We start from the raw sequence: 13,656 nt of genomic DNA on the forward strand, positions 1-13,656 counted from the left end.
TGCTATGGCCAGTCCGTCCTTTATCAGATTCCGCAGATGGACAGAGGATGAGCATACTGTAGCAGCAGAAGAAACCACCTCTGACAGCAAAGACTTCAGCAAAGGAAGGACTGGACCAACAAAAGTCATAAATGCGGAAACACCAGCATTTATCAGGAGTTGGGGCTGGCTTACGAAGAGCACAAGCATCATTCGAGGCGGTAGAGCCATACGCCCTGAGCGAAAGATGCCCAACACTCCAGGGGAAGGCGGCTTAATATGAGTTATAACCTGAACTAGAGAACTGCCAGGCCAGCACAATTCACAGAATCCCCAGGCACCTAGAGCGAAAAGGCATCCGAAGGATGAGGATGTGATAATCAGCTAGGGCACCCAGCGGGCCCAACATCAGAGCCCAGCAGGAGGCCAGGGTACAAGGTGCGAGCATCTAACTCACCAAGAACACAACTGCCCAAACCTAAAGGCCGGAACACCTAGTCCTGGACCCTTCTATAGGAAGGAGAGCAACCAGGCACCAACCCCCACAACTGAGGCCTAGACTGCCCAGTAGCATCCTGGGTCACACCAGAAGGTCTCTAGCTTCACAGCATCCCAAAGACAACCGACCAAGGAATCTAGGGGCTCCCTTCATTGGGACAAAACATCTCATCACCAGATAAGGTCCCAACAAGAAGCACATGGGACAAACTAGGCCACATATTAAAGAAACCAGGTGAGGGCAAAATATTCTGAATACCGGACACCCTGTCAAAAGTATCAAATAAGCAAGCATGGAGGCTATAGGGCCCCAACTCTCAAAGCTGGCTCCCTTGAGCCTGGACTGCCCTTTCGGACTTGCCACCTTTGTGGGTGACTGATGCTTGTTGTGCGTCTTGTTTGTAAGTTCTGACCCGGCCCGAGATGGTGATTATGAGAACCTTTTACAAAATGACCTTTAATCCAATGACTTATTGCATTTCCTTGCCCCAGTCCTTACTGTTTTAAGTGTCCCTAACAATCCACCCTCTTCCTGCTGTCCCTTAAGCCCCTCCCTCATGTCCAGTTTGTGTTTTAACCAGATATTCCAGTGAGATTGTTGGAAAACCTGAAGCTCACCCCAATCTGATTGACCAAGTTACGCCCCTGTGGACATGTAGGACTCCAGGACTCAACACGGAGGCAAAGCCCTACTACACCCTCCAGGTAATGCCCAGAGCACAAGGGACAGCTCGACAACAAACACTGAACTCCGTGAACAACAAATGTGGAATCAGTCTGCGGGGTCTCAGTAGAGACTGCACCAGGGCACACATCCCACAAGCCCCATGCCCAGAGGGAGAAGAGTCCAGCCTACTCCCTGGACAAAGAAGGTAAACCCACTCCAAGCCCATTAGGGGTGTAAGGATGGGCAGGCTGAACATCTGAAGTAAGACCGCATTGCTCCCCAAAATCCCGAGCGTGGAGGCAAGGGTGTGCCGCAGACATGAGACCAGGGCACAGAGCGCACAGCCCACTTCAGGTGTACAGGAGGAAGTAAAAATCCAGCCGCCACCCCAGCAACCAAAGTCAATAGACCAATCTCCACCAGAGCAGGAGGCTCCCGCACCCAAGAATGAGTGCACACATTGCAGCCACCGGTCCACCAGGGAGCCAAGGAAGAAGGGCAACCAAACATCGCAACCTGTACCACGCAGCACTCAACTAACCCACAATGGTGGTGGAGTTGGACCTTCATGAGATGGGCGTTCATTCTACAAACCCAAATCCCAGCAGAGATCATAGAAGCCCATGACCAGCCCACACCCAGGGCAGGGGTGGGCTCTCGCCTGGTCACCTGTACAGAGGTCTCAGTGCTGCGTATCGTGCAGGAACCACCCAAGCCCAGCGTGGAGTACATGGGGTGGTCTTGCATCCACCAGCGAGGTGCAAAACAGCAAAGCACAACACTAACAGCAAGCTAGAGAGAGCAGGTGGGAAAACAGGTCAAACCCCAGCACCACACCGCTCCCAACAAGCCTAGCGTAGAGTACATGGGGTGGTCTCATCCATCACGGAGGTCCACAGAGCACCTGAGCCAAGCTAGAGAGGGACCAGGGGCAAAACGGGCCAAACCCCAACACACAGCACCTAACGATCAGAGGGTCAAGGACCCAAAGAACCGAGGCAACAAGACTGGGCTTCCAAAAGCCCCAAACCCTGCTCACCAGGAAAAGGAGATCTGCATGGGCACAGCAGATGGGGACACCACGAGCAGCCAAGCAGGGAGCACACAAAGTCACATCAAACACTGCTGGACTACCAAAATCCACGCCCATAGTAGTCTTCGTATCCAGGACATAAACCGCAGCCCCCACCGTGAAGCCAACAGATAGCCAGGGAGGCGTAGACCAAGTACCACATCCCAGATAAACCCAGCAAGGAAGTGTGGGCATGCACAATACCAGGAGAAACCAGACCACAAGCCAAGCGGGGGCCAGAAAGCAAGCCATGCTGGCAGTACAAGCAGAAGAGGTCCTAACTGGGTTTCCAAAGCGAGGAGGGACTCAATCCGGGGACATGAAGCAAAGGAGACCAGATGGACGGTATCTAGGTAGGAAAGGTCTTTTATAGACACAGCAGGAGGTATAGAAGTTTGCCCCCCCCCTTATAAATAGCATCTCATTATGTAAGGACCGTGTTGTGGAGACCATGTGTGGTTATGAATGATGCACACAAACACGTAGCTGCCAGGTATTAATTTCAATTGGTGTATCGCCCAGTTTTTGTGCCCTGTGCTGCCAAGTACGGTATTGAGTACAAAGGGTGCCCTGTCCTGGTTCCATCTTACGCCTCTTTCTAACACCCTACAAATGTTCGGTCTAGTTATCTAACTCTTGCATTTAGTTACAATACCTGCTTTCTCCCTTCGCCACTGTACTACTCTTCATTTCCTCCTTTTTCACTTTTCAACATTTGTCTTGCTCTCCCCAAAAATGAATGCCAGTGCCCTCCACCTGCACTTCTTTTGCCACTTCAGTCTATTAGTCTGCATGTTACCGTCTTTAGCCAATGAAATGCTGACCAGTGGATAAGCTTTGTCTCAAACCTTTCAATCGCTTGCAGCCTCAGATCATTGGTAAGGTAGCTAGTGGGTTAATGAGCCTTCTGCTGAGACTCATGGCCATGCACATCCAAAGGCCAGTATCTAGAGCCTCAGGTTTAGGAAGTATTCCTTTGATGCTGGGAGGGAGAGTGGGTGCTGAGCCAATGACTGTCACTGGGAAGGGAGCTGGGCTGAGGGCTGCTGCTTGTATGTCCCTTACACATGGAGGGTATTGAGACCCTCACAGGTGAATTGACACTTTATACATGATTGATTTGGGTGGAAATGTGTTGAACCTCAGATGTACCCAATGGCAGACTCCTCCTGGGTCATATGGGATATTCCAGATGTACTCATTGTTTCAGCTACCAATAGTCTAAACACGTTCTCTCTTCTGTCCAACCAAGGGGCGTCTCAGATGGAGTGCCGCCCCCGGGTCTTCTGGATTTGGATAAGCAAGGACTTCTTGGGCTCCAACCAGTGGCAGATCCAAGCTACGGGTGAGTATTCTCTACAGGGAGTCCCCCTTCAGGGGTGATTCCACAAACATTTGTAAAAACTGGAGGAATCCAGAAGATGGCAATAGCAGAGCATTGGTCCCTTCTGTTGGCGGTAGAGAGGGGTTTTACTCTGGGCAGTGTCAGCACTTTTACTGGGTATTCACACTGGGATTTTGCTCACCCGTCACATTTTTCTGACTTTGAGGTCTGGTGATTTGGTTCAGTCCTCTGTCAAACCAGTTTTGCTGGATTTAGGCTCTGAGCAGCTTTTGCTAGCCTCTCCAGCTCACCAGTGATTCTGGTTTGGCTGCCCGGCTAACACATTTCTGATATGCTAGCTAAGGTTCAACACCCGCCTTGCATATCTGGCTCAAGATTTCCAATTCCAATCCCTTTCCAAATCTAATGTTTTTCCCTCTCTGCCCAATACCCTGTTCCTTCAGTAAAGGTCTGAGGGAAAAACTCCTGCAAACCTCCTCCTGCTCCATTGGTCGAGCCCATGCTTTTTGAAAAAGGAGTAGCTTTTGAATGCCCCCTGACAACGCGTCCGTTCCCACAATCTTGTTATGGGCAGTGTTTCTTGGCCCAATTGCTATGTGCCCAGGGGGGTATTTTTTGAGGGGATGGAGTTTGGGGTGGAATACCCCCTAATATATTTGGCAATGGAGCCTTGACCTTACTGGGTGGATAGTTTCCTCACATCCCTACCTTCCTGTTGGTCGTGCTGGGTCAGATCCGTGCTGACGAGGACCGCATGCCTGTATGATGCACTACCAGAGTAGACCAGACTGCTTGGATTTAAAATTGCAGGCAGGACCCAGTTATACTGAGCGGGCATGTCTCAAACCGCAAGGGATGTGCACCTATTGCTGGTTTGGAGGCTCCATGTCGGGTGTCCTGGTCAGTCCTCTCAGCTCTAGCAGTCCGTGGCATTTGGGTTCACTATGTAATGTCTCCTGCGCTCTACAGAAATTACCCCAGATTTACGTACATCCTGTTGAAAGGTGGATTTTAAATGCTTGTGATTATCTCCCCCTCCCCAGCAAACCTCTAAACTTACTGAAACTATTGTATACACTTAAGACATTCATAAGCATTTTACAAACCATTTTTCAAGTAAGCATTCGAACGCTTAACTATATAAAGTGCCCAGCATTCTAAAGCCAGCAAAAAGGGAGAGTAAGGCAAAGTTTGGGGATGACCCTGCAAAAAGGGCCAGGTCCAATACTCATGAAAAAAGAACCCAGAATGAGAGCACTCGTGGAGGAATGCAAAGAGCCAGTTGAAGGTGGTACACAGGCTATGCTCCATGGGAGGGGCAAGGACCTGATGGACAGCCTACAACAAAACCAGCAAATGGAAAGAAAAGAAAATGTGAGTTTCAAAACAGTCGATTTTAAGCAAAAGGGGGGAATGCTTTCAGTATGTCCGCAATAGGTCTTCGCAAACACAGCTGTGCTGTCTGGTAAGCTTTTACCTAAAAAGGAAATTGCTATGCTGTGGCAGCCTGTGATGTGCTTTCCTGTAGTGCCGACCAGTGGCTGTGATGGCCGCATCAAAAAATTCCTTTGCCTGTCACCACTGCAAAATGTAAACCTTTTCAATTCTGTGGGCAGAAAGATTTTTTTTTTAATTTCTTCAGACCAGCAATGAATTAAGGGAGCCTGACCCAAAACAATTTTTTATTAAAAGGTTTGAGTTGGACATTAACTCTGGCTGACAGCCAAAGCAATCTGTAGCCAGACCTAAAAATGTGAAAACACCCCTTAATATAAACCACTTCAGATCATCTCTGCCCCCTTACATGTACTAAAAACAATTGATGGACAGAATGCAGAACAATATCTTACATTCACCCCAGTACAGAGATCTGGGCCTAAATCCATCTTTTTTCTTTTTGCTCCATTCCAAGTTGAACCCAGCCATATGCAAATCAGTCTTGACCCTGCGTCCAATGGGAACTGTCCAGCCCAAACTGCCAGGTCCTCCCTGGACTGAATACAAGCATCCTAGGACCGGTTTCGGGGGTTTCACCCCCATCAGCCAGAATAGCTTGACTCCAGTGGCATGAGAGCACTGGACCAATGTCTGGGCATACCGGCCCCTCTCTGGGTGACAAATGCAAAAAGAACAGTTTGCTCACTCTGTCCCTGGATTGAAGCTAGCCTTCCTGATGAGGGGTATTTCCTCAAAACCGGTCCCAGGATGCTTGTTTCCGGTTCAGGGAAGACATGGTTTGGCAGTTCGGGCTGGACTGTTCCCATGAGGCACAGGGTCTAGTCTGATTTGCATATGGCTGGGCCTGAACTGAGGTGGCAAAGTGAACTAAAGCACAATGCTGGATTCAACCCAGATCTGTGACTGGAGGCGTGCGTCTGAAAGGTTTCAGCACTCAGTCTAATATCTCCTTGTGTTGCCCTACATGTACAGCACTCTTGCTCCCAGTGGCGGTTGAGCTCTAGAAGTAATGCATAAACACGGGTCAACCGGATCCGCTCGCCCTATGTAGGTTTTGCAATACACATGCAAGCAAAAAACCTACAGGCCCATGGAAATTTCCTGAGCGTTTATGAAAACTCCCAGTAGGAAAATGAATGCGAAGTCCGTTTAGGATTTGTAGGTTTAGTCTCCAATAAGGAAAGGGGGGTCATACGTCAGTGAGACTTGTTAATATTGGTCTGAAATACGACTAACACAATTCTCAAATTTTGTTAGTTCAGGGATCTGGAGCGTGACCTTGAGAGATTTGCCAAACATCCTACAGTCGTTTGAACAGCCAGAATAGGAATTCTGTTCTCCAGCTCCCTGGGTCCTCCACTCAAACATCGCTTCTTGAAATTATTGTAACACTTTTTTACAAATGTGACTAATCCTCTCGCAGTGGTTGCCAAGCGAAGCTTAGACCAATTTGCTATTCTAACATCTGACTGGCCTGATTCTGGTGACTTTCCAATACTCCATTAAATGTGACTTTGCAAAACTTGAGCTCATGGGGTGGGATGCATTAAAAGCTTCTGTAAAGTAATTTTATGTAGCCGTTAATTTGTTCCGGTCTTCCTCCAAGTGCAGCAGTTTTCTGAATCCAATAGGCCAGCAGTGGATTACCAGAGCCAATGGTAACATTACGTTTTATTTTTTACTCCGCCTTTAGTGACCAATTCTGTCTGTAGACACTGTACCAAACAAAACAGTTCCTGAATGAGGTTTGCAAGAGGGATTTTGTGTTGTCTGCATGCTTTCCTTCCTTGCATTTGGAAGGAATCACAAAGTTGGCTGCCACAAATTCAATAGTCTATGTTGAGATCCAAATGTCTTTGATCTGTAATTGCCTGTCCAAGTTGGTACCAGCTCCGATCTATTGAAATGTATGCACTTATGGAAAAAGCAGCCATATTGAGGCAGAAGGAAGCCTCAATCATTACTCTGTATGATCTACTTATTTTTGCAGATGACTCTGGAAGGCCCTACATGTTCATGGACGCTGTTGCATCCCAGTGCGGGTTCACCATCACAAGCGACTTGGATGAGCACTTGGAAATCCGGATGTCTTACTTTGCTTGCCCGGTCCAGTCCTCAGTAAGTAACTGCTACAGAGTTTGTGATGGCCCAGGTGGGTGTTGAGTGGAGCTGACAGCTTCCTGTACTTTGCCCTTTTGGCCAGTCACAGTGAAATGATCGAATACTGTGTCGACGTAGTATTCAACATAAGGAATGTCCGTACTCCAATGTGATTCTGACGGATAACCTATTACTGTGTTGGCCAACAATACGACTATTTGGGTGTTGACCGGTCCTAAATCATCCTCCGGTCTTCGCTGGTGAGGGCCTGCCCCAGTAAGAGTTGAGGTGACCATAGTCGTCTGAGCTCAATAGATCTGAAGGCAGAGGATGGGGGCCTGAATCTGAGAGGGCCCCCATAGTGGGAGAAATGACAATCTTGGCAAAATTATAAATGTGTGTGTGCCTGGAAGCCCGCTTTTGGACCTAACGGATTGGATATATATATAATTTTTTTTTTTTTTTAAAGTATAAAATTATCTAAAGAACATTTCCTCAGCAGTAAAGTCAAAGAAATTGCAGTGCCCTTAATCGCTGAGGCCTGATTCACAAAGGTACACTGATGGTTTGCTATTCACAAAGGAATTTCACGAGTAGTATCCGAACGCAGAACTTGTGTCCCAAACGACAGTAAGAAAAAACCTTATAGTGAGCTTCAGAGAGCATAAGCATAACTAGCTTGGTTACAGAACTCCCTCTGGCAGTCTTACAGAGGCAATTCGAAGTATAAAAAATTCTTATACCTTTGAACAGGTGCTGGACAATATCCAGCCCCAGCTCGCAAAAAACTATTTATTCAGTTTAGGCACGGAGTCTTACCGCTGCGTGCCTTCATGAAAAACTGGGAGGGGTCCTCAAACAGGAAATGCCCGGCCTGTAGTTTCACTGAAGAAACTGAAATACACGTACTATTTGTCTGTAGAGGCTACGCGGAGGCCAGAATGTCTTGGCTAACACAGCTATGTAGAAACATGGGGACCAGACGCTTTAGTGAAGCTTATAGGATTTTGAAATCAAATATGCAAATTCCTATTGTTTGCTCAATATCTCGTTTTCTCTTTAACATGTGGTGTACGCGCAGGACCTTCCTCAGAGGCCTGCAGCAGTAAAGGGATATGGTAGGCCGATGTAACTTTATACTACTGCTTCATTGTGATGTGTACGGGGATGAGGCTGGCCCTCACTTAGCTCCTTTTCTTAGCAAATTGATTTTTAGATTAGCACTGTAACCAAAGGGATTATAACTATTTATTTAGCTACTTTGTGTCTTCTGAATGTATTGTGGTATGTTTTTAACATGATGCTTTTAGGGCAATCGTTTGCTGAAATAAAGTTTTTTTTTTTTAATGATATTTTTTTATGATGAGTAACTTTATGACTGAGGAGTCTGTACACCTAAGACTGTCCTATCCTTGGTCAAACTTTGACTCCAAGCGGAACAAAATGAATCCTCAAATTAACTTGCATGAGTCATCACAAGTGGCATCAGCTGAATGGAGTGATCAGTCATAACAGATTCTAGTGTTTCATTCTAAGGATGTTCACTTCCTAAGACCTAGGAATTTACAGTAGATTGCACAGTCAAGTCCATCAATTGGGAAACTTATCAGGAAAGAAAATGGGACAGCAATAAATTGATGTAGTACCTTTTGCTAAATCTGCTGTTCTTTCAGGTTTATTGAATTCCCCCACGATGCTAATTAAATCTTCTAAAAAGATGCTGTTCAATATTTTATTCCTAGATTTGATGAATGGTTCCAAGCTAAGTTTGGATTCAAAGTGTTCTCAAATATAGAAAACTAGAATACTTCTAGCAGTGTTCTACCCAGAGACCGTAGGATCTGAAATGTGAATCCATGAATGAAGGAATTTGAGTTTTTCTCAAATTAAATTGTAGGTAATTCATGGAGCCGTAAGCTGTCCATGTTCTAAAGGCATGTTGGAGACCAGACCGGTTAGTGTGATAAATCAAGGGAAGATAACGTGATGAGTCTTTGATGCACTGGCGATCTAGCTAAGAGGGCTTTGTGAGAAGTAACGCAAGGAAGTGTTAGCCACTTAAGATCTTAAACAATAAGGTGCCAAGATGCGTTCCTGGTGCATTGACTGATATGTAATCTTGGTGCACTTCTGTTTTGGTACTTTCTCAATTGCCCGCACCTCCGTACAATTTTTATATGAAATTAACAAAGATTCTAGGTTTATCCATCAACCGCTTGTGCCATAGGAGGGATCTGTGTATAAGATCTAAATCTTTGATAAAATCACGTCACTCGAAATACTCTCCTATACAAGAAGTAAATAATTGGATTTGAGTTTCAGCAATTTGCACTCTAACATTTAGATTGGGGATAACATGCAATCCAGTCAAAGTTTGCAACCTCAAATCTTTATGTTGCAATATACAAACACAACCCTAACCATTTAATGTTGGATGGTTAGTACTCTGTACAGGAAAACGAAGGCCCATGCTGTTTTTCCTTGTTTCCAGTATACATACTCTTCTGAAGGAAAATTCTGCCTTTTCACCTCCCCGTCTGCATGTCCAGGTTGTCTCCGCATCTTTCTATAGGTAAACTAGATGCGGGTCCGTATATCTCAGTACGACTGGCCAGCAAGCTGCATAAAGTCGATCCTGTATCTAGGGAAGAGTTCACCTTCATTGGCTCGGTGATAAACAAAGTTTCTTCAACCCCTTGTTTAATGCACCAGATCCTCTATAGACCTGTACAATTCCCAGCGTATCAATGTTCACCCTGTTAGAGAAGTTTGCGTTCCACCTTTTAGCGGCGACTCTTTGTTCCCTCTCAAGCAAACTTGTCTAGGTGTGTGTGCTCTCCGCTACTTGGATCTTAGCTTGAACAGCCTCTCCCTACATATCCAAAGCGCTGACTTGGTGTCCAGAATGGCTGTCAAAACTCCCCTCAACTGTTTTTGTTTTATTTTGGTTTTGGTGTTCCTTTAGTCCCAAGATTCCCACGCTCGGGGGAATAAGCGCTCTCCAAATAGCGGTCAATGTTCATAGAAGTCGCCTTGGTCCCAGTTCCTCCCAACACGTTATCAAATTCAGGTGATCACTGAAAGCTTCTCAACTTGACATCTGAGGGGCTTCAGAATGGGCAACCTGCAATACTCTGTCGCTGAATGACCTTATGTCCTCTGGTAACTCCTAAAAGTGCCAAACAGTCTGTGGGCACCGACCCACAAGCAGGTCTAATCTTGTGATTTCAACTGGAGAGGGGGCAAGAGGGACCAGCGCAAGGTGTCGAAAGAGAAATGTGTAATGTAAAAAATTCTTGTAAAGCGCGACTTACACCGGACGGTTTCTTGGCGCTGGGGAAGAGGCACAGCGGGGAAATGATGAGTGCCTATGTGTAGATGCTGCGGAAGAGGTGAGTTTTGAGGAGAGACCTAAAATGAGGGTAGGAGAGAGAGTCTGAGTTCTGACGGGAGTGAGTTCCAGAATGAAGGAGCCAGGAAAGAAAATCTGAGACCACCGTGTTTTTTGCACCTAAACCTAGGCGTCTGGAGAAGCGCTTGGTGAGAAGATCGGAGGTGCCTAGAGGGAACGTAAGGATGTAGAAGAGAGGAGATGAAGGAAGGCCCGATGCCGGCCAGAGATTTGTGGGTCAAGCATCCTAGTTTAAACTTGCAGCGCTCCGATACAGGGAGCCAGTGAAGGGCTTTAAGCAGGGGGCAGACATGGTGGTGTTTGGGTTGATGGTAGATCAGGCGAGCTGCCTGGTTCTGTACCAGCTGTAGTCTTTGATTTGATATTGTGGGATACCTGCATACAGGGCGTTGGCATAGTCAATCCGGGAGATGACTAATGCCAGCAGTGCCAAAGTGAGGGCTTCGGTGGTCAGGAAATGAGCTATTTTCCGGATCTTCCTTAATTGGAAAAAACAGGAGGACACAGTGGCACTGACCTGATGCTTCATTGAGAGATCATGGGATATATAAACTCCCAAGCTTTTCACCTTGTCCGCGGGGCAGGGAGAGGGGCCAAGGGAAAGGGGCCAAAAGGAGCCAAAAGGAGGAGTTCCAGGGGTTGGATGGGCCTCCGACAAGAACAAGCTCAGTCTTGTCGGGGTTGAGTTTAAGGTGGTGAGCACCCATCCAGTTACTGATGTGGCATAGGGTAGACTGAAAGTCCTGGGCCGCTTTGTCCGAGGAGTCGAGGTTGAAGACAAGCTGCATGTCATCTGCATAGTTAAATGCAGTGACACTCCTTCCCCGGAGGGAGCGGATCAAGGGGGTGAGGTACAGATTAAATAGGAGTGGTGACGGGGACGAACCCTGTGGGATGCCGCAGGTGAGCTTCGTCCTATCGGCAGAGAACTGGGAAAGTCGGACTGATTGGTGGCGTTTCGTCTGGAAGGAGTGGACCCAGTTAAGGGCCGTCCCACTGATGCCCGCCTCATTGACACGGTCGACTAAGATGGTATGGTCGACCGTGTCAAAGGCCGCCGACCGATCCAGAAGGATCAGGGCTTGACTAATGTTGGAGTCTGCACCTCTACGGAGTTCCTCCATGACGGAGAGGATGACCGCCTCCGTAGAATGGGCAGGTCTAAACCCTGCTTGCTGGGAGTATAGGAAGTTGGAATCTTCAATGAAATCACTGAGGATTCTGGTTACATGAGTTTCAAGTACCTTACTCAGGTAAGGGAGAAGAGAAATAGGACGGAAGTTACCCAAGACCGCGGGGTCAGCGTTAGCTTTTTTTTAATATGGGAACCACCTCAGCATTCTTAAACTGGCTGGGGACCTCACCGAGCAGAAGGGAATTGTTCAGGAGGGGCAGGGCAAGCCGAAAAGGCAGCACAGAGGATCACAGGTGGGCAACAATCTGTGGGGGAGCCAGATGAGACTTTATTAAGCAGAGAGAAAAAGTCTCCTAGTATGGGGGAAGCTTGGTCAGGGAGTGGGGGTTAAGAAAGGGAATAGCCTCTGTGAGGGACATCACGGGGGATCCAGAGGAAATGCTGTTTTTGATTTTACTGATTTTATCTGTGAAGAATTGGTTAAGGGAATCATAGTGCCTGAGATGGGAGGGGTTTGATGGTCACCCTGTCCGGGTGTGAGCTCCTCCACAATGGCAAAGATTTCTTTAGATTTTTGCGCGGAATTAAGAATTTTTGTAGAGAAGTAAGCAGTTTTAGCGGCTGAGATTGCCTGTTGGTATTCTCCAGATAGTTTTTAAGAGATTTAATTTTTCTGAGGGGTCCTAGTTTCTACGCCAGCAGCGCTCGGCTTGGCGAAGTCCCAGTTTTAAAGATTTAAGGCTATCTGAAAACAATCGGTGTGTGTCGTGGGGACGCTTAGTTCTAATTAACTTGAGGGGGCGACCTTGTCGCTAGCGGACTCTAGCCATTTGACAAGTGCTGCTTCCTGGGAGTCGATGGGACTGGGGCTGGGCAGAATCGAGGATGTTAAAGAGGTGAAAAATAGATCGAGGTCTGCTTTGTTCCAGTTGCGAGCCAGGAGGCTAGGGCCTCGGTTACGGAGGGGCGGTGGAGGGACCAGGAGAAGAAAGGAGATTAAGAAGTGGTCCGACGAATGGCAAGGTGAGATCGCAAGGGACTTGATTTCAAGATTGTAGGTCCAAACCTGGTCTAGGGTGTGGCCCTTGGAATGAGTGGCCGTATGGATGTGTTGAAGGCCATTAAGCCCACTTAAAAGGTCGGTAAAAGCCAGGGAGTGAGAGCTTTCGTGTTCGTCTGACGGCCAGTAATTGAAGTCTCCCAGGACCAGGAGTTTAGAGTTGTTAATTGTGAGCTGGGAAAGTAGGTCGCCAAAGAGCGAAGGGAAGTTGGGCATGGGTTGGGGAGGACGGTATACCAGGACACAGGTGAGGGGAGACACCGAGGATTCGAATCTGATTGCCAGGCAATCAACCTGGGGAATAGTGAGTAGGGAGAGGGAAGTGAACCTGAGGGGGAGTTTGATAATGGCGGCTACGCCACCACCGGGTTTCCCAGCTGGCCGGTTGGCTTGGAGGATATAATACCCAGGTGGAATGGCTGCCAAGATATCAAGGAGGGAATCCTCATTCAGCCAAGTCTCCGTTAGGAGTAGAATGTCGGGTCGGTCTGAATCCAGGAGGTGGCATATGTCAAGTTGGTGGCGACTAACGACCGGGTGTTAAGGTATATGATTGCTAATTCCATATTGGCAGGTGCCTGAGCGGACAGGAGTTTAGAAAGAAGGGGGGTGGCTGTGTGCTCGGGGATGAGGGAAGACAGGAGGGTCCGGATCTCTGGAAAAGTACTGCGGGCTTGGAAAATGCCTAGTTGTTGTAATCTTGAGTAGGTAGTGGAATCCAGCGGCCGGAGTGTGTGTAGAGTAGTCCAGTCCCTAGGGGATAAAGATGTATATTGGGCAAGGTGACAGTCCCCAGGCCCTGGACGGGCGCAGACGGGCTTGCCTTAGGCGCGCCTTTGGCGCGCAATCGTTGCGCCCGCTGCGCTCGTCCGCTGCGCTTCCGGAAGTGACACATACTATATACAGGTGGGGGAAAGGGTTGGAAGGGGG

At 47.7% G+C, this 13,656-nt stretch overlaps 1 protein-coding gene across 1 annotated transcript in view; it reads left to right on the top strand.

Annotated features, from left to right (window-relative positions):
• Positions 1-13,656, top strand: part of LOC144797860 (uncharacterized) — a 97,259-nt gene that overhangs the window by 16,400 nt on the left and 67,203 nt on the right. Inside the window, exons 3-4 of the mRNA XM_078668663.1 lie at positions 3,469-3,561; positions 7,010-7,137. Coding sequence (XP_078524789.1) covers positions 3,469-3,561; positions 7,010-7,137 — 221 coding nt within the window. The remainder of the gene's footprint in view (positions 1-3,468; positions 3,562-7,009; positions 7,138-13,656) is intronic.

The sequence above is a fragment of the Lissotriton helveticus genome, chromosome 12, assembly GCF_964261635.1.
Source record: "Lissotriton helveticus chromosome 12, aLisHel1.1, whole genome shotgun sequence".
Lineage (NCBI taxonomy): Eukaryota > Metazoa > Chordata > Amphibia > Caudata > Salamandridae > Lissotriton > Lissotriton helveticus.